This window comes from Epinephelus lanceolatus, chromosome 14 (assembly GCF_041903045.1).
Source record: "Epinephelus lanceolatus isolate andai-2023 chromosome 14, ASM4190304v1, whole genome shotgun sequence".
Lineage (NCBI taxonomy): Eukaryota > Metazoa > Chordata > Actinopteri > Perciformes > Serranidae > Epinephelus > Epinephelus lanceolatus.
In genome coordinates, this window is record NC_135747.1 from 17,898,469 (window position 1) to 17,923,615 (window position 25,147).

The 25,147-nt window shown below is 41.5% G+C and overlaps 1 protein-coding gene across 1 annotated transcript; it reads left to right on the top strand.

Annotated features, from left to right (window-relative positions):
• The first annotated feature begins 1,149 nt into the window (after window positions 1-1,149).
• Window positions 1,150-4,072, top strand: vgll3 (vestigial-like family member 3). The gene is made up of 4 exons (XM_033617178.2): window positions 1,150-1,488; window positions 2,321-2,684; window positions 2,796-3,341; window positions 3,457-4,072. The coding sequence occupies exons 1-4, from the start codon at window positions 1,384-1,386 to the stop codon at window positions 3,495-3,497; spliced, it is 1,056 nt and encodes a 351-aa protein (XP_033473069.1). The 5' UTR covers window positions 1,150-1,383; the 3' UTR covers window positions 3,498-4,072.
• The last annotated feature ends 21,075 nt before the right edge of the window (window positions 4,073-25,147 follow it).

Genomic DNA, 25,147 nt, shown 5'->3' on the forward strand with positions numbered 1-25,147 from the left:
ACAAATAAACAAATCAGCAAAGGATTCATATTGTTCCTGGAAGTGTGGAGAATGTTTTAAAGCAGTGCACAGGGGTGTCAGATTCATTTTAGATCATGGGCCACATACAGCCCAAATCTATTGAGTGTGCCTGACTATTAAAATCACTGCATAATAACCTTTAAATAACAGCACCTCCAAATCTTTCTCTTTATTTTTTATTTTCAATATTCTGAGAATGTTAATCCATTTACAAAACAAATTATGAACATCCTGAGATGCCATAAGAAAAATAAGTGCAGTTTTAACATGTCACAACATTTCCACATTCAGTCAGTCTTTGACTCACTGTCATTACATGTGCATTTTTCCATACACTGCCACCAGTATTGTTTAAAGATAGATGTCTGATACATATTAGTTTGTACTGAAGCTGCTGATTGATATTTTGCACAATGTTCAATATCTTAAAATATGACCACAATTAGTACTGTTTTATTTTTCAGAGAACTGTATTCTGGCCAGGTTGGAAAAGCATCTGAAGCAGCATTTTACATTAAGTAGGCCACACACTGTTTGACTTGCTCTTGAAACCTGGCACCTCTTAGCCTTCACAAGTGCATCAATACTAGGCTAGGTGTGCAGAGTCATCCAGTGGGCCAGATTGGATCTTAGGGAGGGCTGGTTCTGGCCAGCAGCCCTTATGTTTGACACCCCTGGGATATCAGATTTACAGACAATATAAATGAGGTGTTAACGGAATAAATACATTAGGATCTAGTTAGAATTTTCTGTACAGAGGGACTCCTTAAAAGTCCTAAGCTCTGACACAGTCCTGAGGTCAGGGGTCTCTGAACTATAAGACCTTAATATGACCATCAGTAACATATGAGTACATAAACTTTTATGAATGAGTACCACCATAGGGAATAGAACCATTAGACTCATGGCTGGGTTAGTGCCTTGCTAAACCCCACTGCTCCATGCAGGCCCTTCCCCGGTGGGCGTGAGTAAATGGCCCCATCCCTCTCTAAATATAACTCCCCTCCAAAACAGAAATCGAGAGAAGGAGGGAAGGCTTACTCACCCAATCAGAAGCGCTCTGAAAACTTGTCAGAGAAGTTTTTTTTTCTTTTTTAGGATACAGTGTGTGCGTCTCGTATCGTTTTGATCCATTTTGTGGCCCCGGGTGGTGCTGGTAAAGCGCGCAGCGGGAGGGCGCATTGTCTGTATGCAAACTGGACGGCATGGCTATTGTATGCGTTTGGGCATATATGGAGGAACCGATGGCTCGGAGGATACAGCCCGTCTGAAGTCTCAGGAGTGGAGAGACGCCCTCGGCTGCATTGTGCGCGTTTCTCTCCTCCGACTCTCTCTCGTCACTCACCGCTCTGGTCCGTCGCTATGAGTTGCCTGGATGTAATGTACCACCAAAGCTATGGGGCGCACTACCTCCCTGCAGCGGCGTACAAGGCGACCTACTATAACCACCATCACCAGCAACAACAGGTGAGATATTCCTCATGCAACTTGTGTAGCGACTGGGTGACACAACCTTAGATAAGAACTGTATTTTCATTTCATTAGAGGACATTTTAAGAGCGCGTGCCATCTTGGATCAAAATGAACTCTGTGTCCAAAACTTAAACAGCATAACTAACTGTACTAGTATTAGTTATTTAAGTTGCAAAGGAAGTACTACAGAATATTTAACACTAAGTTAACTTTGGGGATAAGGCATACCATAAAGTTTGTGATTTATCTATAATAAAAGTCACTGTAGGAATATGTTGTAGATTTTTTTAATGACAAATCATTTCGCTTTTACGCATTAAGTCTCTCTGTATCGCCTGATTGCTCTTAAAGGCACCACCTCAAACTTTCTTCACGCCTCATACACACACCTCTTAACTTCAATTTTGAGTTTTGAATGATTAAATTCCAGCCCGAGGCTCGGCATTCACCTCAGGTCAGGCGTGATGACACGAAACTATTAATCCTGCGGTCAAATGGTGATGTAATGACAGCCGGTCAGTCACTCAGGAATGTGGATGAGGCACACTGAGCTTTACAAATAGTCGGAATGCAGTATGGGAAAAAGGAAAGTCATTTTCACACACACGAGCTGCTTGCAGATAAAATGATCACTGGTATGATGCTTGGAAATAGTTTAGTTGTGATTTTATTGAGTGGAAAATAACAGTATTTTACCAGCATGTGTAATAAGATTTGGTTCTTTATTCTGTTTAGGCTCAACTAAAATGTATTTTTCTGCAATTTTATCCAAATATACTTTATTCCATGGATCTAAAAGTTGTTGTCTCTCTGTCTTTTCCCTCAGAAGAGGCTGAGTGTTTACAGTAAGATGCAGGAGTGTATGGAACAGCAGCAGCAGCAGCAGCAAGGAGGAGGAAGGGGGATGCTCTCCAGGGATCAGGGCCTCCGGCAGGGTTCTGCAGCACCAGTGACCGACTCAGGCCGTAGATCCACATCCAGCTCAGAGCTCAAGGACAGTACTCAACCAGCAGAGGCGGAGTACTTGAGCTCCCGGTGTGTTTTGTTCACCTACTTCCAAGGCGATATTGGTGACGTGGTAGATGAGCACTTCTCCCGCGCTCTCAGCCAGTCCAGCACCTTCAACAGCGAGACCAAACCGATCAGAGTGACTCAGCCGTCTCCTTCAGCCGCTGCTGGCTTATGGAAAGGTGAGGGTGGGAGACAAATCTGAAATAGATCTCAAAATACTTTATGTGTTTGATCCTTATTATTATTACAGTCCTTAAAACACTGGAATTGTTTTTCGATATTTGTTTCAGATGGTGCATCTCTCTCTGAGGGTCAGAGCAGCTCAATGTGGAACACCACCTATCCATCCCAGGCCAGCCCGTGCCTCCCATCTGTCTCTGTCTCGGTCCACCCGGACTTCTCCTCCAGCCCCGTTTCCTTCAACCACCCAGATGGAGCTCTGTGGGCCGACCACGTGCTCTCCCAGGCCAGCCTCCCGCCTCCGGCTGCCCTTTCGGATAGCTGGACCTACAGCCTGAGCCCCCAGAGCACAAGCGGTTACCCCAACGTCCACAACGTCTACCATCCTCACCCCCACCCCCACATCCACACCCGGCACCACCACCCCATGCTTCATTCATACCCTTCCCACAGCCCAGCATTGGATCCCAGGTTTAATCCTCTGCTGCTGCCCGGCGTCAGGAACCAGAACCAGCCGACCACCAGCGCAGGGAGCTCCCCACACAGCGAGGGGGTGAAGACGGAGATGGACCCCGGCAGCAACAGCCCCGTCACGGCTACCTCTGTCACCTGGACCCCTCCAGCCCTCCATGGATCCTTGGAGGTGTATGACTCAGGTAGATGCGAAACAAATTCTTCATTCACGGACTTGCAAGCATTTGTTTAACTTGTTGTGCAGTAAGTGAAAGTAAGCACTGCAGTAACTTTACCTTCTGTCTTCCTCTCCCGCAGCTCTCGATCAGACCAAAGCAAAGACGTCAGTTTGGTTCTAACTGGTGCACTGACATCAAGACGGAATATCAATCACACCAAAAAGGACCTACTCTGTGGCTCTATCAATGTATGGCTGCAACACCAGCACTGTAATGTACAATGTAGATAGAAGGCTTACTGTAGCAAAGACTATGAGTCCTGCACTGTCCACACAACTTATTATGGAGATGAACTCAGGCTTTGGACCTAAATGACGTCGATCTACTGCTTCTGCTGCAGGTCGAGGCCCTTGAAGAGTGATAAAAACAGACTACTAGCTTTAAGGATGGGGGCCTCTTCTTCTCTGTGGGCACAACACACCATTTCTTTTTTCATGCAATGTGAGACCAAGTGGTTCTGTTTCAAGAGCTTGATTTTGATCCACATTTTTTTGTGTGTGTTTTTTTTTTTTTTGTACAGTAAATGTTTGCAGACGACTGTAAATGTATTTTGTGTGTACAGTTTTGCCAAGCTAAGTTTTTGTTTGCTGGATGCTAAAATTCTTGCCTGAATGCTACTTTACTATTTTTGCCTACGGGATTGTGTAGTGTAAATATTGGTACTGTATGTTTAAGTAATAAATTGTTGAACTGTATTTGCAAATGAAGGTTGTTGTTTTTTTCTCAGACATAAATTTACTAATGCCTTGTGTGTGATATATTCAAATTCCTTTTCCATTACATCCCATTAAATGATTGGTGCTTCTTCTCCTGTAAAATCAGGGAAAGTCCGTTTCCTTTCACAAAAATCAAAATTAATGGTGGAATGTTTTCAGTCAGTGTCAGATGTTCTACTTCTTCTCATCCAAGCTTACGCACTGTGAACTCAGACAGACAGAAACAGCAAAATAATTCATGTGATGTGGCATCAAACACCCTGCTATTCAGAGGATTTGATCAAACCAGAATATTAGCCCTATAACTGTAACTAAAATAGCAGTTTGTTGAACTGTAAGGAGGTTATTGTTATCATCAGCAAACTTAGAGATTTGTTCCAGTTCTTTACATCTCAGACAACCTCCAACAACTGGTGACTTTTTATTTTCAACGCCATATTCTCAACCCAACTGACCTGGGCTCTTGCTCAAAATAAGGATACAGACATCACTGATTTGCACAGTACATAATAACTTTAATAATCCATGTACAAACGCAGCTAAAGCAGCCAGGAGCTGAGTTGTAGTACAAAGGGAAGTGGGTTGCATTCCACAGACAGTTATTGTAAGACAACATGCCTGTTGTCTGTGTCCACACAAACACACATGAAAACATACGCGCACACAATCCCAGACTGAGAAACACACACCAAAGAATGCATTTCCTGTCTGGACAGGAAGTTTGTCAGTGAGTGGCAGACTACTCAGTCATTCAAAGACATGAGCAAAAATATAAATTTCAGGAAGACCTACCAAGGTTAATGGAAGTTTTAAGCTGTGTCTGAAATCATTCACTCATTCACTACTTCCTTCTCACTATATAGGGAGTTCTATGTAAAGGACCGTATACAGAGCTCATCTGCAACATGAAAAAAAATGAATTAATAAATAATATTACAAAATACTTTGTGGCCATTTCTTATGTGAGATGCACTGCTCTGCTCACATTAAACATGGACCTATTAATAACGTTACACTGGCAGACAGACAAGGAAGAGAGCAGCGCCATATCAACCTGTCCGACCAATGTCAGTAATTTTCTGTTTAACCTTTTTTTGCATTGAAGTTTGTTTTACCAGTCAGTCATGTAATAACTTGTGTATTCAGCGAATAACGTTATGCATGACGCCATTATGGTACAAATCAGAACCACTAGAGACTCAGCTTGCTAACATTAGCTAGCATTATAGAGTGTGCCAGTAAACCCGGAACTCCGTTAGCACTTTTAGCACTTTCGGTTCTCTTGTCTAAAAGTCAATACGTTTTTTTAATGGGATTTTGGTAAAATGCCTCAAATAAGGTCTGTGGTTAACAAAAGCTTAAGCGAGTTTCAGGTTTTGTTCTACGCCATAAAACACGTCAGTAAACACCCTACTTGTGAATTTTGAAGCTTTTACGTGTCGTAAAAAAGGCGGTTGCTAACAAGTTGCTCAATACGACTACAAACCCTGTCGGGGACATTAAACGTCATCACCCCCAAACAGGCGAGAGTGCTGGCAGTCCGCCATTACAGCTTCTTATTTAGCTTAAACAGTCCAATTTCCCCATTATACAATGTTTTTAAAATAAAGTGGCCAAAATCAGATGAAAGTCAAAGCTTAGTGGCGGTGACGTCAAGAGTCATGCGACCGTGGAGTAGTCATGTAGTCCGTTAAAGCCTAACGTTAGCTTTTTACTTCTGGCGATCGCATTTAAGCTTCAAATGTGGTATGAAAAGTGTTCATATGTGAAGATTATCTCACTGAACGAAACCTGTAAGTATCATAAACTTGTGTTAGCCACAGAGCTTATTTTCTGACATAATCCAAAATGCAATGCAAAAATCACATTCACTTTCTCTTCCGGGAACCAGCGCGATGTTAAACTTCCGGGTTTTGACGTCAGCCCTGGCACACTCTGTTAGCCCTACTCTGTACAGTAACTGTTAAGCACTAGAGAAGATCAGTTGCTGATTTATTTTTATGTCTTCGGGGATTGACGACTATACATTAAATTGACAGTTTATTACATGACAAAGAAACTGGTAAAACAAACTTCAACACGTACAGCAGGTTGTAATGGAGTTGCTCTCTCTCCTGTTGTCTGTCTCGATGTCCATCCCATTCAGTCCATCTGTTCCCTTGGCACAGTGCATAATGGGATATATTGCTTAGTGGGTGACCATTGGTTGTACACTACTTTTCATGGTGCATTGTGGGATACTTTGAGTCCACTATATAGAGTATAATAATTCCAACTATACATCTGGTCATCACTACAAAATGGCGAACTTGCTATGTCTACAATAGCAAATCTACAATGTTCAGTGATATCAGCTCTGAAAAGAAAGTCGCTGCTTTAAATCCATGTTTCAGGCTCGGTCCAGTGTCAGGACCATCATGACATAATCAACAGCTGGTTGACCTCTTGCAAGCATGGCTGTATATGTGTGTTTGTGGATCGGTATAACTAAGGCTACCTTCAGAGACATATTTTAGACTTAAGTCCAGTCATTCAAGGACAGCTTGTCCAAGCGGGGACAAAAGCTATGTCTCCAATTTCGGAAAAAGCCCATTTTTGGTTTAGTTTTTAAGGTTAGGGTTAGGGAAAGACTGGGATTAAGGTTAGGCAAGTAGGGGTTAGGGTTAAGGGTTAGGGTTCAGTCCAGGACATGGATGCAAGTCTGTGTAATTTCCTCAAAAGTAACCTTAGAAAACCTATTCCTGTGCGTGTGTGTGTGTGCACTGAGTGGTCTGACCAGGTGGTATAATCAGTAGTGGCAGCCCACTAACATTCCAGACTCCACTCTCCCATCCTCTAAACAGCAGTACTTCTAATCTGAACCCCCAGCAGCTGCGTTTCCATGCAGACTATCAACAAAATAATAACACATCCAAAGAAGCACCTGAGTGGAAAAACCTAATTTAATGCTCAAAATTGATGATATTTGTTCATTATCAAGAAAGCATTCTTCGTCCACTAAGTGGATCGGGTTGTATTGCATTCGATTTTTAAGATTTTATTGAAATTCTACAATAAAGTGTAATCTAATCCACTCAGATGGGTTGTATGATGATAGATATCATCAGCAAATGTTATTAGAAGTTTTTAGAGGGGCAAGTGAATTTAGATGTTCGGCTACGTTCAGCAAGAATCCTCCACAAATGTCCGATAATCACTCCAATGAAGTCCATACAGCATTCAGTGGACTACCATATGTGTCATTGCCAATATGTAAGTTGGTGTGTATTAGCATTAGCAAGATTCGATGGACAATACTCAGTTTGAACAACATTTTCGGACACAAAAGTATAACAACAACCTGGGGAGAAATGATACTTACTGTAAGCAGTGAGTGAGTTGTATATTCGTGTTGGTTATGTCGTTAAATATGTTGGAAGTGAGGGAGTTTTATCAGGACCATGTTCTATAATAGTTTCGATCATCTTTACTTGAACACTTTATTAACGTTTACTGTTCCAAAGGAATGTATTCATTGTTATAGTGTTAATTTGCTGTATGATATTCACTGTTAAACCATCTATCAGGGTCTTCAATACATCAAGCATCTAAGATTCTTAGAGACAGAGTGAGAGAGTGAACATAGATTTTCCAGCAAAGTACGTCCTCTCCTCTCCTCTCCTCTCCTCTCCTCTCCTCTCCTCCAGAGCTCCTAATTAGCATTAGCATGTAGCCTCTGCATCAGCATGTAGTGTACTTATATGCTAACAGGCATCCCACCGGCAGCCTTGGAGAGTCACCACAGGCACTTCCACTGCAGGAAGAACACTAAGCTATAGCAATACAGAGCTGGAAGCTATGTGAAAGTGAATTAATATGTCATTTATAGGAAATGGGATAAAAATGAGGCAGTCAGAGATTTAGGAAATGTTGCATGTGTAGCATTAGGATTTAATTAAAGTTTAAATAGCCAGTGGTTTGTGCTGATATTGATATCTTTATATCTTCAAAGCAATAATTGCTGACACTGTCATACAGTATGCATGGTTATTCATGACTGTGAAAAACAATGTTCATTTAATGACGGCATTATAAACACAGTCTGGTATAGCTTTCCAAATGGATACATTTTATGTTTTTAAATCTCACTTACACTGGCATATGTCAGACAAACCCAGTTACAAGCTCAGGCACACACTCACCAAACACACAACCATGTCTCCATGCAGAAAAGACACCCAATGAAAAAAAGGATGAAACCAGAGCCAATATGGAGCTTTAGATCCTCATCTCTTTCTGCCATGATTGCCTCTTTTCAAACCAATATCCATTTCCTTTCTGTTACAGAGAATTGCATTAATTTTAAGAAATCTGAGGAAACAGTTGTATTTTCTCTTTTATTTTTCTTGGAATTCACATTTTCTTTTGACCTGAGGAGCCCCGTTTGAACTTTTTATGATCCTAGCTCAGACTGAACTTCATTCCATTCCTCTCATTGCTGCCCACAAAACCTCAGTCTGGTTCTTATCCTTTTAATTTACTTTTTTTCCCTTCTTTTTTTTTCCAAAATGTGTAATTTCTTTATTCAGAGGTAGTGCAGAGGAAAGCTGGATGGGAGGAAACGCCAATGTTTCCCAGGCCTTCAATTACTGAACACAAGGCAAAGTCATAGTAGTCTGAATAATGCCATCTAATTCAGCCTGCACTCATGTTACTGGTTCAAAGATAGATAGATAGATAGATAGATAGATAGACAGACAGATAGATAGATAGATAGATAGCTTTGTATCATGGCCATGAAAAATACTTGTTTCTGATTGGCTGTTGTTCTCTGCCTCTGTCTCATTTATTGTACAATATTGTGGCTTGCATACAGTATGATGTAAAAACAAATATACTAATTTATATATATATAAAACCTATATTTTTTCATTGCTAAAACTAGTGCAATTCTCATTCACAACGTTCCTGTTCCGAATGACTGATTGCTTGACCTCCGGTATTGCTGTTGGCAGCTTTCTCAAGGACTGCTCATCCACGCAACTTCACACTCAACACTGCATGTCCTAGAGTCCTGGGTAATACACCTGCCAGTAGTCATCCCCTAGCAATGCAAAGAACCAACAGCTAGATCTGGGACCAGACTACTACTGGAAACAAAAGCGTCCATTCCAAAAGTTACATCGCTGATGGTTGAAATGTTTAACATCTCGGTCTCTTTTTCTTCATCTGTTCTTGAATGCTCTGTAGCGAATGATGAGGACCAAGCTGTACCCAGCATGCTGTTTGGCTGTTTAACAAGTCCCCTCTCAATTACAGCGTGTACATGACACACTACTAATGAATATGTCCCATTGATCTCAAGAGCTGGCACTCAGCACTGCACTTTCTTGGGTTCTCAGCACTGCATCCACCAAGTGTAAAGTCAATCAGATGGACAGATGTTGTGAGAATCAAAGAACAGACATAGACAGAGACTCCTTCCGTTTTAGTTAAATGAAATTTATTTCCCATGTAATGACATAAAACCACTTAAAAAGGTACAGATTTAAAAATAAATGAATACAGAGCCCAACTACTGTAGGCAGTTTGACCATGCATCGAACAACCTCAGACATAATGTTACCTATGAATAGAAGCACATGAAGATGTGACTGATGAACAACACAGCAGATAGCTGATCTTTATGTAAATGTGAATAATTTTTTGACGTAATGTGATTTTGGAAATTCAGAGGTAGTGTCTTTGTGTATTTGTGAACAACTATTGAACTGAACTGAACTGAACCAAACTGAACTGAACTGAAATGAGTGCTGAAGAAAGACCCAGAGTATAGGAGACAAAAAACAGATGCTGGAGGAGAGTAGCAAGTTGGAAAAAGTCAGAGTCCACAAAAAGACATGAAAAGAAAGAGTAGAAGAGAGAGTGAAAGCTGATCAGTCATAACACGGCCCGCTACACATTCCAGAGTAATTGAGCGGATGATTAGTCTCACAATCAGCAACACAACACCAGCTGTCTGAACACCAAACTATATAAATACAGAGATCAGGGGAGGAGAGGAGAGGAGAGGAGAGGAGAGGAGAGAAAATGCTAAAGGAGAGTAAAAGAGGCATATGGCAATCATAATCTCTCCCTTTTCTTCCCTTTTCCCTTCAAACATCTTTTTCTCACTTCCACGAGCGAGTTCCATGCCTACAAATCACTGGGTAATTAGAGCTAATTTGCCCTCCTCGTGCGAGTATTAGGGGTATTAGGGGTATTAGCGAAAGGCTCGGCTTTCACCACTGTGTTTGTGTCAACAGGGAAGCCTAATGAAGCATGCTGGGAGTGTCAGAGAACACTTGTCCTGCTGATTACACTCGATTCGCAAAGTCTTCTCTGTTAAATGATACCTGGCTGCTCGTTAAAACAACAGAACACCCAAGGAGAAGAGAAGCCGGCGAAAGAACACTATTATTAGAATTAGCACTGGGATTAGAACAATAAAAGTTGTATTATAACATTGCCGTTTTTTCTCTTTTCTATCTTAACTACCAATTATGTGCCTAATGCTGCAGGTCCAATGAACAAATCATGTGGGTCCAAATAGGACTGACATTAAATCTGTATAAGCTTTCTAATCAAATTTCAATTCCATTTGATTGTACCAGTTTCATCTAATTTTATTTAGATTGGATTAGGCTATAATGATACCTTGGTGGAAAGGGGTCACAGCACAAGAGAGGAGGCAATAAAAAACTGCTGAGGATAGGAAACAGAAAAAAGGATGCAGAAAAATCTAAAAGCAGAGGTAAATGTGTTTTCAAATTCATACATGTTATCCCCATGGTCTAAGAGAGTCCAAAATTATTAGTACACATGAGCAACTCTCTCCCAAATCCAAAAACTAGAGTATTAAAACTCAAATTTGTGATGTCATAGTACATAAAGTCTGCAGTTGCTCCATAGACAATCAATTGGGAAACATGTTCTAGATGACACTGAGAGCACCCAGGGGAACGTTCTGGGTATATGGGTACATTTTCTGTTTCACAGCTGAGAACACAACAAGAGAATAAAGCTAATTTGTTTATAAAAAAGACAACAAACATTCTGCGGGTCCACAAATCAGTCTCCCATTCATTGTCTATGGAGCAGCTCCAGACAATACACTTGATGACATCACAAGTTTGAGACTTACCTCTCCTAGGGCTTCCTAGGTCATGGAAATAAACATATTGGAAATCTTAATTTAGGTGACGTTCCCCTATGAACCAGTTCACCAGTACCACCTACAACCAAGAAGAAAATGGATCATGAAGCTCCAGTGTAAACACAACAATTTGGAAATGTTGTTTACAAATTTGCAGAATGTTTGATTATGCTTTATACTCAGTAATGATGTAATATGCCTGTGATATATCATTTAACCAAATTCTCCCCAATATCATTATCTTTTCCTCTCAAGATAGGACATTTGCCATTGTTGGACTCTGTCAGTAATCATAAGAACCAAGTTAGGCAAACCAAGCTTTCAATTTTGGTCATGATCAACTGTTCCAGGGTTTTTTGTTTGTTTGTTTGTTTGTTTTTAATCGTGTTTTTCCATGAAAACAGCCTCCTGCTGCTGCTGCTGCCATTGGACACAGGGGTTAATGAAAGCTGTGAGACTGAAACACAACATAAAAAATCAGAAAATCAAAACACTTGAAAGATGGTAAAATAACCCGGTCTCACTCCAAAGTCATCGAAATCCGGTCCTCGAGCAGTGACTTGCGGCGTCAGACATCAACAAACAAAGCCGTCCTTTAGCATCAGTACGATACATGGCTAGTCGCTGTTAGAGTTTAACAGTGCTCTGCAGCGTCAGGGAGGAACGCGGCAGGACAAGAATGAGACTTAAGGTGGCTCTAACAAACACCTACTTTCCCCCGGGAGAGCGGTGTTCGCATTACCTAAGATTATAAAGCCAAACCCTGTTCTTTTTTCCTAACCCTAACCACATGCGTTAGATGTTTAAGGAAAAAAAAAGTCAATTCATGGTGTTGTACTGACATTTATTTTGAAAGAGACTGTATATAAACGATAAATTTCCTGTGAGAACGGAAGTGTATTTTGAAAATAGACAATGCATGTAACATGACGTCCCAAAGCGTCAACAGCCAACGCACCCAGGTTACCTTGAATGTGGTATCTGGACGTGGAAAGTCCATAACCAAACATCGAAATATGACGAGGTCAGAGTGACAATGTGTTGGGTAAACTGCTCTGTAGAAACAATGGGAACTGCAGAGTAGAAATAAACATGTTTGTAGCATGGTAGAAAGAACTGTTTTGGTCTCTACTGTATACCGTAGTCCCTCCTTCATGACAGCTGTACTGTATTAAGGCTTAAAGTTATGCATAATCAAGGGTGCGGCCGCTTTGACCAACAGGCAGTCTGTGAGGCATCACCACAGTCTGTGAGTCAGATCCACCCCTCCCTCCTCCACAGCTCCACCCTTTCATCTGAAGTTGGTCACTTCTGGTTCTAAAAAAACAAGATGGCGACAGCTAAAATGCCAAACGATAGACTTAAAAATGAGAATTCACAAACCCGTACATGACATTTTAAACAGTCAGTGCATGTTTGATTTAACTTTTATCTTTTCTTTTGTCTTTATATTTCTGTACAGCTACTGTGGTGACTAAATTTGGAGTGTTAATTATCAAAGTATTATACAGTATTAGCTTGGATGACAAAGCTAACCTTCTTTCAGAGACACCAGCACTGCTCACTGTGTTGTTGTCTCACTGAGAAAGGAATGCACTGAACAATGCCTAGAACTTCACTTTTATCACTTCATGATGTTAAATTAGAACTGGAGGCAATGAAAAGGCATTTGTAACAGTTTCAGCGGAGCTGGTGTTTATATGTGTAGTCCCATATGGCACTAGGGAGGGAATATTTGCAGAGGTCCATGATCCCGAGCATGGCGAGCATGAGGCCTGTTGGAGCTCCAACAGCCAACGGCAGGCTGTTAAATCAAAATTCAATACACACTCACACTATGGGAAAAGATCAACATTTACGCCTGTTTACAATGTACAGCAAGAACATCCACCCATAACACAGGCCAGCCACATTCCTCAGCCTGCCCACACACAGAGAGGCCAGGATACGTGATGATGCCTCCCCTCTCCATATTTCAGAAGATGGATTTTTTAATTGTTACTTAATCAAGGTCTGACTCCAAATATCACCACAGAGATTGTACTAAAGTTGTAAAATTATGAACTGAAACTGCTGGAAAAGAGAATGGAGCTCACTTGGATTGGGGAAATCGAGATTAACACATACAGCATAAAATAACTTCATACTTTTTCCTAGCTTTTGTTGCTAGGTCCATTTACTAAACCCAAACTCGTCTTCCATCAGAGGGAAAGGCACTCCATTCATAAAGGCCAGAGTAGCTGCAGCAGCAGCAGCAGCAGCAGTAGGTTGTTTCTGTCAGCTCCACTCTGGGTAATGTGCCAGTAACCACAGAGGCCAGTACATAGCTGTCATTCCTCTGCTCACTGAAAGCACATTTAGCAACCAACACCTGTTTCCCCTGCTCAGTCTCCACTGTAAGCTGCTCCACCACAGCTCTGCTCTGCATCTAGAGGAGCAGGGATTCAGCTCTTACGACTTTTTATACTCCAGTACTGCTATTTCTGGAATGTAGAAAATGGACTATTTTTATACAGTAATAGTTAGCCCACTCCAAGCCTTGACACCAAAAATTCAACAACATTTCAATCTTCATAGGATGTTCAAACTTTTCCCTGGATGCTGTGTGACATTCTTTGTGGTGGATAACTGGCTTCTTAAAGGGACAAATAATGGTTTTTAATTTCTTTATATGGAGCTCAGAGGCATAATGAAGAGGGAAATAATAAATTTTTCCGAGCTACTTGTTGTGGATTAATAGCACCCCGTTCAAAAGCAAGGAAATGCTCTACAAAACGTCCCACAGGTTGTTGGTGAAGATTCTTAGTCATCCAGGTCATGGTAATCTCAAGTGCTATATCGTAGGCAACTGGACATTCGTTCATCCAAGAGGCTTCTTCAATCCAGAACTGAATAAGCCTCTTGGATTAGAGGTGAAACGTCTTTGAGCAAGTCCAGTTACCTATAGCACTTAAGATTCTCACAGGTTGACATATTGGTAAAAATTTCAGATTTCATTGTGAACAAGGAAACATGAATGCCGTTGTTAAGCAGCAGTAGCAGTTGAACAGGAAAGTAGGGATCGCAGAGATCAGTTCAATTTTCCAAAAAGTCTCGCATGGCCAGACCTATTTCCACACTTTGTTCTAGCGCTGTGCCAGCGTTGGAGAAAGGTCCAGCTGACCCAGTCATAATTCCACACTAAGGGAAAAATTGTCCTGGGCCGCATTAAGCTCAGGATGTAGCAACGGTGCCCTTGCAAAATAGTGTCAAGAAGGAACTTGTTTTGGTGGAACATTAGCACGTGTGGAGGCGAGCCCTGGCATTAAATTGCGAAAGAAAACACCACATACAGTGTGTAGGTTGCCAGATGTTTTAGATGTTTCATGCACAGTGCCAAAACAAAGCGTGGAAACAGGTTTGGCGATGGAAGACCGAAATCTTGCACTGTCGTTTCATGTAACAACATGGATTTTGAAAGTGGTAACACGCAAATGAGGAAGAAAATCCCACCTGAAATTGGTGACCGACGGCAGGATACACCCACAGTCTACATCCTATTAGTCAGACTGAAACCCAAACAATCCCTTCAAAGCAGGGTGAGGCAGTTTTCAACAGAGGTTTTTAAAATTCCAGTGTGATCTTATCTCATGTTGTCTGCCGGCATTAACAAATATTGACCTAATAAAAACAGTCACTTACACTCAGGGAGGAATGTGCACTGTTCAAGAGGTACTGGCTGTTAGGCATCCACTTTCGTAACAGCTGATGTTGACCTGGGGTCTCATTTATAAACGTTGCATACGCACAAAACAAGGCCTGAAAGGGGTGTACACCACTTCCCAAAGTTGGGATAAAAAACGACGATGGGAGAAACTTTGACCCATGCTTACGAACATTTTGGAGATGGGAAATTGGCGACGTAGACTGAGAGATAGAGGCCCAATTGTATAAATTGTCAAATATATTTTGGCTTTTGTCCACATGTACATTTTTAGTATGGATCCTACATACTGTTTTATAAATGAGACCTCTGGTCTTGTTGTCAGTGAATCTTTTTGATGACCCTCATAATCAATTCAAGGCATTAACAATGTGCTGACCAGATGCTAAACTTAAATTAGATGTGTGATGCTTTTTTCTCTCTTTCTTTAACCCACTTGAAGGTCAGAGGTCGGGGTCAACTGTATAGCGGTGCACCTTATAATGATGGGTTTTCTCAAGGACACCACAACAACAACAGCCAACATGGGGGCTTGACACTCAGTCTCTGTGGTTGAAGGGCATCTTCTCTACCAATATAATGGAACTTCACTTACTCATCCAATGAGTAATTTTCAGCATTGGAACTCATGGTTCACTAATGCCCGGGTCACTGTATGTCAGTCTGTCTCTGTTGTTGTTGTTGTGTTCAGGAAAAAAAAATCTATTACTGTCCTGTCTGGTCTTGTTGCTTGCTTTTAGGAATTGTATCAAGAGGGATGGTGTTACACTACCTGTACTGTGCTATTGTGATGCTATTACAGTGACATAATTGAAATAAAAAAAAAGTTAAAATCTGTATAGACTGATGGAAAATGTCTGAGGTAAAAGATATACTTTTATTTTCATTGGAGATGGCAATACTTATATACAATAAATACAATACAATTTCGATTGGAATTTGTTAAATAGCAAGAATTTCCCCATGAAACCTTACATTGTGGTTATTCAGGGCCACATCAGTTGAAAATAAGCTGAAAACACACAGTTACTCAGCAGTGGGGAATCCCTTTCCCTGCCACCTGCTTGTCAATCAACCCGGCCTGTGTTACGTGACCCTACCTGCTGCTACTGTCCCATGCTGCCCATAATGACCATACCACACATACCAGAGCCACAGAGGGACATTCCTGGACCGCTGACCCAGATCAGTTTTTGTTTTTCTTTTTACTTTAATGCTGTCACGGTGTCCAGGTTTCCACAGAGGATTAAAACAACTATAAGATGGTTTCCTGAGGGAGATTTGGAGTCACAAGCTGTGCAGCATTACAAGATGCAGTTAAGATGTTTACAGATAATTGAGAGTAGGGTGTTTGTGAGTAAACAACAGCTGGACTTATATGATGTTTTAAGGCAAAAAGGTGTATTTTTAAGACTTTTTAAAAAGATCAACTTGGACTAAAGGCAATTCATTCAGGACATGCTCTTCTTTGATGACGATCTTCATGTTCCATCTGCTGTTACACCTGCAAAGAGAAAACCAGTTATAGTCTGTGCATTCCAACAACTATATAATGACTGCAAAACATCTAGTAAAAAAAGGAGAATGCTTTTGTCTGCTTGATAATCTATCCTTTTATTGTCCAACCCTTCATCCAAGGTAAATACATCCATACTTGATGACTGAAGACGACTAACACCAACTCAAATAAGAATCTTAATAAATGTTCTCCAACATAATTTAATCCAAATTAGAACCCATGCTTTTGGTCTAGACCTAAAATTAAAAGGTTTCAAATACAGGATTAAACTGATTATTTTTAAATGGTTGGAAATACTAATGTAAATTAAATTAGCAGTAGCGTTGTTATTTATTGGCACACAAACAGAGTGTGCCAGTGCCAGTGTGTGTGTGTGTGTGTGTGTGTGTGTGTGTGTGTGTGTCTGTGATCATGTCAGTGGAAAGTGTAATCTGAGGGATAACATGGTGCTTATCCAGATGATCCCCCACCTCCCGGGTCCTGACAGGTTGACATCCATCATTCTTCACATTAACTTTGCCTAATTGTCAGGTAATTCTCCTCTCCCCCACTGTCCCTCTACTGTCTCTCTATTGTCCTTGTACCCCGCTCCTACTGCTTAGGTCTTTATCCACCAGTCTAACCAGGCACCCTAGAGTCAGTAAGCCTCTCAGCAGGACTTCTTGTCCAGGGCCCAGAGTCCTGGTAGGCACTGTCACTGTAACGTGGGGAAGTGAAGTTGAGAGCTTCCTCTGTTGTGGTGACCCCCATGCTGGGAAGCTCTCTACAAGGCTGACAGGAGAGCCGGCCCCAAATAATCTCAACCTGTCAGGATCTGTCTGCCCAACCACCCCTTTCACACACTCCAAAAGTACATGAAGCAATAAGGGTATTACAATTGTGCTCAGGCAGATTGGTTTCCCAGTATCTTTAAATAAGATAAAATTGGGGTTGTCCACCTATTAGTCTTCATTCATGCCTCGCCCTGACTCACAGAGCAATCTTTTAAGTAAAATAAAGTCAAGACGGACTACTAAACGTTGGCACAAACCTCTGAAAATACAATGAACAGTGTTCGTTGAGTACCAAAAGTAAGTGCTCTGCAACATCGGTACAAGTGTCCTTCTCTTTCTGATGTTAAACACACAAAAGTTTTTTTAATTTTCAGTGTACCCATGCCCTAATTCTTCAATATTCAAGCTTGCTCTCATTCTTTTTGCTGCTCTTAAGTCTCGATCGTACAAACACTCACATTCCAGCTGTACTGTACCTCTCGACAGTGATTGACAAGTGTTTGCAGAGTCACTCTGCAAAGTCAGACATGGGACATATGGGAGTCCTGCCCTCCTGTCATGTCTGCCTTCCCATGAGTCCTTTGTGGCTGAGGTGGAGGTGGCAGGAGCAGTCAGGAGCTTGTCAGAGCAACAGGAAGAGGCTAACACACTCACTCTCTCTCTCCCTAACACACACACACACACACACACACACAGACAGCTTCCCTCTCTCTTACAGGAACAACCCTCATACACTCTCGCTGTCAACCCCCCAGTGAGTGTGTCAGCTGTCATTAACTTCCCAGACTTCCAGTGAGCAGGGGAGCTTCCCCTCGCTCCCACCCCCTCGCAGGTGACTCTCACTGGGGGCTCCATGCTGGGAATGCCAGCCTCACTGCTGGAGGTCTCCATCCTGTCAGCACGTGCCTTTTTGTGTGTGTGTGTTTGTACCCGTTTGTGCATGTTCAGATTTACAGTTTTGTGTTTGCAGCTCCCTAAAAGAATGTATTTGCACACGCATGTACTTTATATGTGATGTTAATATTGTAAGTAAAAATACAGAGCATATAAATGCAGTCATGTTTGCATTTGTTGGTTTACATGGTAGTTTTTTTTTTCTTTGTGTGTGTGTGTGTGTGTGTGTGTGTGTGTGTGTGTGTGTGTGTGTGTGTGGTGGGGGGGAGCATGTGCGGAATGTGTGTGTAATATAAAGGCTCTCTCCTCACGCCACAATGGTGTCTTTGACAGGCAGGAGAAGGGAAGGCTTTGTTTGGTGACACCACACAGTGTTGTGAATGCCCGACATAGCTGCCATTCCTCTCTCTATGCCCTCCGCCAGGCTACTGGCTTATCAGGGATTCCTCTCTTTTCTATCTGCCCACGCACACCCCTCACTATGAGTGTGCGTCTGTATGTGTAAGTGAGGGAAAGAGTTTGTGGAGCAGAGCTGCTAACACCAAGGAAAATGCAAATGAGTTCTGGAGGAGAATAGACCCTCTGTTTGGTTACATATTTCTCCCCAAGTGGACCACTTTGGCTGCCACATTTTTAAACAATCTCAAGTAGCTGGCTAGCATTTTAATTTCATTTGAACTGAAATTCTGGCCCTTAAATAACATAACTTAAAATGTACAGTAACACAATAAATTAAACTTAATGTTAAAGCAACCATCATGAATCAGGCCACATAAGTACATAAACAGTGCAAATCTGAAATCTCAATGCACACAAGGCCATGGAAAGAAACACACTAACCCCTGCATTCACATTTAAAGGGTCATTCAGTATTTATCAACCTGGGGCCGTATTCACAAAGCTTCCCAGTGCTAAGAGTTGCTCCTAGTGACAAAATAGAGTCTTAGAATTGTGGCGTTTTCCCCTTAAAGTTAAGACTACACACACATTCCCCACCTAACACTATAACGCCAGAAATAAAAATGACCACAACACTAAGATATTCGGAAAACTGCAACAGTGCAGCAGTGATGACTTTGGTCTGGGACTTCAGCAGAGTGATCACACTAACATTAAGAACACTTTCACAGTCAGCAGTTCATTTCATTTCCACTGGGTGTCCACACCTTGCAGGCTGACTTAAGGTGTGTCTGTGACAACCAATCACATCTGTTAAAGGAATGCATCACACCTCCTCACTAAGATTAACGTTTCTGTCCCTTCCTTGCTCAGAGTTGCTCTGAGAACATTACAAAATCACTCCCAAGCCAGAACTTTTAGGCTAAGTTAGGTGTATTCTCAGAATGTTTGTGAATATGGCCCCTGGCCACTATTTTCACATGTTTTTGTGTCTAAGTGACTAATGGAAACAATAATTTCTGAAATTGGGCCAGTATTGAGTGAACTGCTGCAGCCAGCAATGGGAAACAGGTTGCGATGTAACCACTCTGTGCATTTGGACATCGACTGTTTAGGTTCAATAAAAGTGTTTGTTTTTGCCACTGACAGACTCTGAGTAATACTATTGATAGTTTGTAGAACAGATCGCGGAGATAGATCTTTTTGTCAAAGAGTAAAATCCTTTTTGTTTAACCAGAAACAGCCTTGAAAATGCTATAACCAAACCCACCACATTTCATTTAGATAAACAGAAGCTTTAGCATGTATAGAGTCAGCATATTTTTACATCTAACTGGATGAATTCAGGGTTTCTTTCAAGCAAACCAGGATTTGCGATGTTGGAGCAGAGGAAGACAAACCAAGATGGTTTTAGTGAGGTTTATTACCTCCGCCAAGGAGGTTATGTTTTTGCCGGCGTTGGTCTGTTTGTTTGTCTGTTTGTTTGTCTGCAAAATAACTCAAAAAGTTAGGAACGGATTTTGATGAAATTTCAGGAAAGGTGGATAATGGGACAAGGAACAGATGATAAAATTTTGGTGGTGATCAGTTCAGGCAAAGTGGATAAAATTATAAATAAAGTCTATGGTCTGACAGCCTCAGCAGCAATTAAGACGGTGAAAATAGCGCCATCTGGTGGCCGGAAAGCACGTCTTGCTCTACTTGCTAAATGTTGTAATTCTAAAGTTGAAATTAATGTTCTGTGTTGGAAAAAAGAAAGTGAAAAATACAAAAAAAAATTATATTCTGTGTTGGTACAAAATAAAAACAAAATAAATACACCACAGTGTCTCCATGGTGAAGGCATATATAACCTAACTAATAATGATAGTGATGCAAATAACCTAATTGTGATGCAGGGAGGGAGGGAATATCACTTACTTGGCGGAGGTCTGCACTCTCTGAGTGCTTTTCTAGTTTTGTTACTGCTGACTTTAAATTATTTTTTCTTTTTACAATGACAAATTTACTGTTTATTTGTCTGGTGGCTTTGGTGATATGTGATTTCAAGGCTGCTTCTGGTTAAACAAAAAGGATCTCACGCTTTAACAATGAGGTCTTCCTCTGTAGGGATCCTTTCCATAAGTTGCCAGACAGAGGAATAATTTGAGCATACCAGCGGCAAAAACAAGCACTTTTATTGGACCTAAACAGACGATGCACAAATGCCCGAATGGTTACTTTCCACCTTTGTAGACGCTTCCGGACTGCAGCAGTCTGCTCAATAGTAGAGTTTCAAAAATCTTTCCCATTAGTCATTTAGACAAAAAAACATGGAAAACAAGTTAAAAAACACCGAATTTGCCCTTTAGATTTGTCATGAACTTAAACTGGGAGGTGCCTAATTTTCCAATACCCATGTAATTCCTTGGATACTGGGACATTAGGATGCTGTGTTCTCTGGTTAAACTTGATTGGAATGTGAGGAGCCTTGAGCTGGTCTGTTCCCTCAGAGTAATGGTTACACAAGTAACTTTCCATTTCGCTGCCTACCATTACAGTAACAGACATTTTTTTAAACTTCAGGGACACACTGACCTCTCTGGCTGGTGGGCAGCTGCGGCTGCTGCTGAGTTTTCGCCAAAACAATAATTGAGTGTAACACATGAAAGCAAGTTTATGAAACTTCATTTTGGGTCGTGATTGGAGGAACTGTACTGATTGCGCAAGCCTAAAGTCTTCAGGCAGCTTGTTCCAGAGGTCATTTTCCATCCTCTAATCCTCCGCTCTCATCATTCTGTTTATCTCATAGTTACACTGTGAACTAGTGTGCTGGTGAAAAGCTCATTCTTCTCCCTGGTCTCAGTAATCATACAGGACCTTCCAGCTAACACAGCATTTGCCAAGAGGCCTGATACTTGACTTAAAGTAGGTGTGGTACCCACATGTGAGCCAATTAGGAATTCAGTACACATTAACTAATGGACACACACCTATACACAGCTGTTTCTTTGTGTTTTTAGGGTGCTGTGTATATGTCTGATGTGTTTATATGAGCTTTGATGGGCCTTACAGAGGCTTGGCAGCAACAACCTATTGGCACTTTAAAGTAAGATTAAACTGATTATTGGTAGGTTTAATATTGTACTTTACAGAACTATGTATTTGACTTTCTAACCTTTAGATGACTAATAAAAATATAGAACCTTAGCTTGAATAATGGTTTACCGTTATGAGACATGCTGATATTGGCAGTTACTGGGATATCTGGAAGGGGGGAAATGGCCTTCTTAATCTGACCCTTTATGGTGTGTTATTCCACTTAGTGCCAGCCATAGATTTCCACAAAAACATCATGTTCAAACACGAAGAGGCACAAATGGGTAAAGGGTACAAGTGCATCCTGGGACACTTTGTAGTTGTTCTATCAGACCTGAGGCCATTTCTAATGGATACACAGCTGAGGACTAGGGGCTTGGATGTCAGCTTATCTCCATCTGGTGGTGAGATGGATCAGATTGAAGGGGAGGCTGTCTGGCAGGCTTGGTATACCCAAAACATGTGTTGGGGCTTAGCAGGGAACAGCTGCAGGCAACTGTGGAAATACTTCACCCCTTAACTTCGAACAACTTTTTATATATATGCACAAAGGTTGAAGAGTCAGACGGTGATGGCTAGTGGCGGGTGTCAAGCTGAAGAAATTAGCTGTCTGATAGCAGATAGAGGTGACTCAGGCAACTCCAGACTTCAACAGAGAGGCACCATAAGACCGGAGGTTACAGTTTGCTGTAGTCTCCGAAGTAAAGAAATGAAAGGACGAATTTGGAAAGGTTATGTTTATGACTTCCAAAAGTTTAAGAAACTCAATTGGTGGGTCATAAGGGTCTATCTAATGGTAAGAAGTCATGCAAGCTCTTCTGGAAGGAAAACACTAGCCTTGTGAAGGGATGTTGTCAGAAAGTGGAAAGAGCTCTTTGAGGAACTCATGAAGTCAAATGTCATGGACTTGAGGCAAAGAGGAGGATGAAAGATTGTTGGAAGTCCATCTCCAAGTTAGCAGGTGTTCAGACTGAAAATAGGGCAGCGCTGAAGAATGCTGTGTTGGTCTGGGTGTGTTGCTTGCAAGTACAGATGCAATACAACCCAGGATGTCCAGAATGAGTCATAGACTAATGAGTCTGAAGGCCTATCAGACACCAAAACACTACACAGCTGATTAGTGACAACAGATTTTACTAAGCTCAAAAAGGTTTGATAGATGAGTGCAGTAGGGGAATGGCGGGACTTGCGTAAGGGACCCCAGAAAAATGCAGGAAGAGAGTTGACATTAGAACCATGACTATGATCATTTCATTCTACATATCAGGAATGAGCACATTCATGTGTTTGATTGGCCAGTGCATTATCAGATGACATTGTATTGCTGAAACACTTGAACAGCAATGTTTAATTGTTGGTCTAATCACTGATTTAAATCTTAAGTCACCTTGTGTGGTAGCTTCAGCCACCAGTGTATGAATGTGTTTGTGAATGGGTGAATGTGAGTCATAGTGTTAAAAGTGAGTGGTCAAAGACTAGAAGGGCACTATACAAGTGCAGTCCATTTTTTATCAGTGGTGCTGCTGTCACAAGACAACCAGATTGCGTTTCTTTTGTTTTCCTGAGAGCCTACCACAGTTTCCACAGTTACTTCAGTCGTGTCCTCAGCCACCATTTCCTCTGCTAGGGATTGTAACCACAAAGAACTTACAACGATACTCTTTGGTAACAAGAGGATAGCTATAGATAGGGAAAATACAAGCGCTATCCTCTTCCTGTTTTTGTTGCCCAGTGGTTCATGCACTTCCTTTGTGTCGTAAATCAAGCCTTTATTTTCCTCAGGAGATCATACCCATCGGCAGTCAGAATCGCAAAGTGAAAGCGAGGCTTATAGGTAACCAGTCTAAGTCCTGATGGTGTCATTACCTTATAGCCATTGCTTTGTGTCATCATCATTTACTTTATAATGATTAGTTAAAGCAAAAGAATGTATCTATGTCCACTTAAATACCAATAATTATAATGAGAATGCATCTTTTCCATAATAGCTTTTATGAACAAGCTGACAGCCAGTCATACATTTGGAGTAGTTACCACTGCCACCTGCAAATATTGATAGATGAGTTGGACAGGAAGATATCAAAGCTAACAAGACTGTGAATAAAATTACTAACAAAAATCACAGTCAGATACATCACCAGGAGCAAGTCAAAATATGTGGTCATAATATTTCTATGATTTTCAATCTCTCTCCTACAAACATCCTTTTTCCGCAAGCCATTTTCTGCATTTCTAGTTACTGTATGAAACATACAAAAATAAAATGCCAGTGTTTCTGTTCTGTTGTGGATGTAGGAGGCATGAGTTATTCTTGTCACTCTCCTAACGCTCTGCCTTTAGGGAACAATTAGGTCCCATTTATGTTGTTGTAGCTTATTTCACCACACTCCTCCACTGGTCCTCCTTTTAAGACTGAAACACACACACACACACACACACACACACCCATACGCACACACGCTCGCACACAAACAGATGATAATATGAACACACATGGTCCATTAACTCGACCAGTCTCCCAGGAGCCTCCTGCAGTTGAATGGCAGCCATTCCATCAGACTCATCAGTACTGCTGTGGGAATAATATTAAAAAAAGAATTAGCCTTTCCGCTGGCCTCTTTCTGTCTCTCTCAACACACACACACACACACACACACACACACACAATCTTTGCACAAGCAAGAGTACATGCTTGGATCTCTACTGTATTTGTGTTGTGTGTGTGCCTGTGGCCATGTGTGGGTTTGTCTTTGTACAGTATGTGTTTTTTTTAGCCTACAAATGTTTCATCTATATTCATGTGTATGCAAGTATCCTGCATGTGCATGTCGGGAATGCAGTGAAAATGAAAAGCAATTTTTGTAAGGTGTGTGTGGAAGCGTGCCCATCTATGTTTGCGCATGGGTGTGTGAGTGTGTTGTGTATTCGCAGACTTGCTGCTCCCACGTCCCTGAGAATGAGGCCGATCAGATTGGACAGACAGTTTATTTCCAAACACAAGCGTCTGGCCTGCAGCCTCACACACATTCCAATACTTCCAGACAGACTTTCAGAAGCGGGAATTAAAAGGCATTGGAGTTGTTAAAACATGACATTCCCAAAAAAGGGCTGCTGGGCCTCGAGACTACACAGAAACATCCCACATGACTCAACACTGCAGGAATGACAGCACCGCCAGGGTCGCTGATGAAGGTCCTCTCATAGATATAGTCTCTCTGTTACACTCCTCTGCTCCCTCTGTCTCTGTCATCACACCCTCTCACATATTAGATCATCTTTGAATGAAATATCTGCCTGTGTGTTTTTATCTTAGACAGTTAAGGTTTGAGGGCCTTGCTCAAGGGCAGATGTTGCTCTCTCACCTCCCGACCTAGATTTATTCTAGATGCCTGACCTTCAGACCACTGCTGCCCCAGGGAAGTAAACTATGTACAAAGTATACACATGCAAAAACACACTACCATACTATTAAAAGGGCCATTTCACTAAAACCGTTGCCATTTGCAGATTCTTT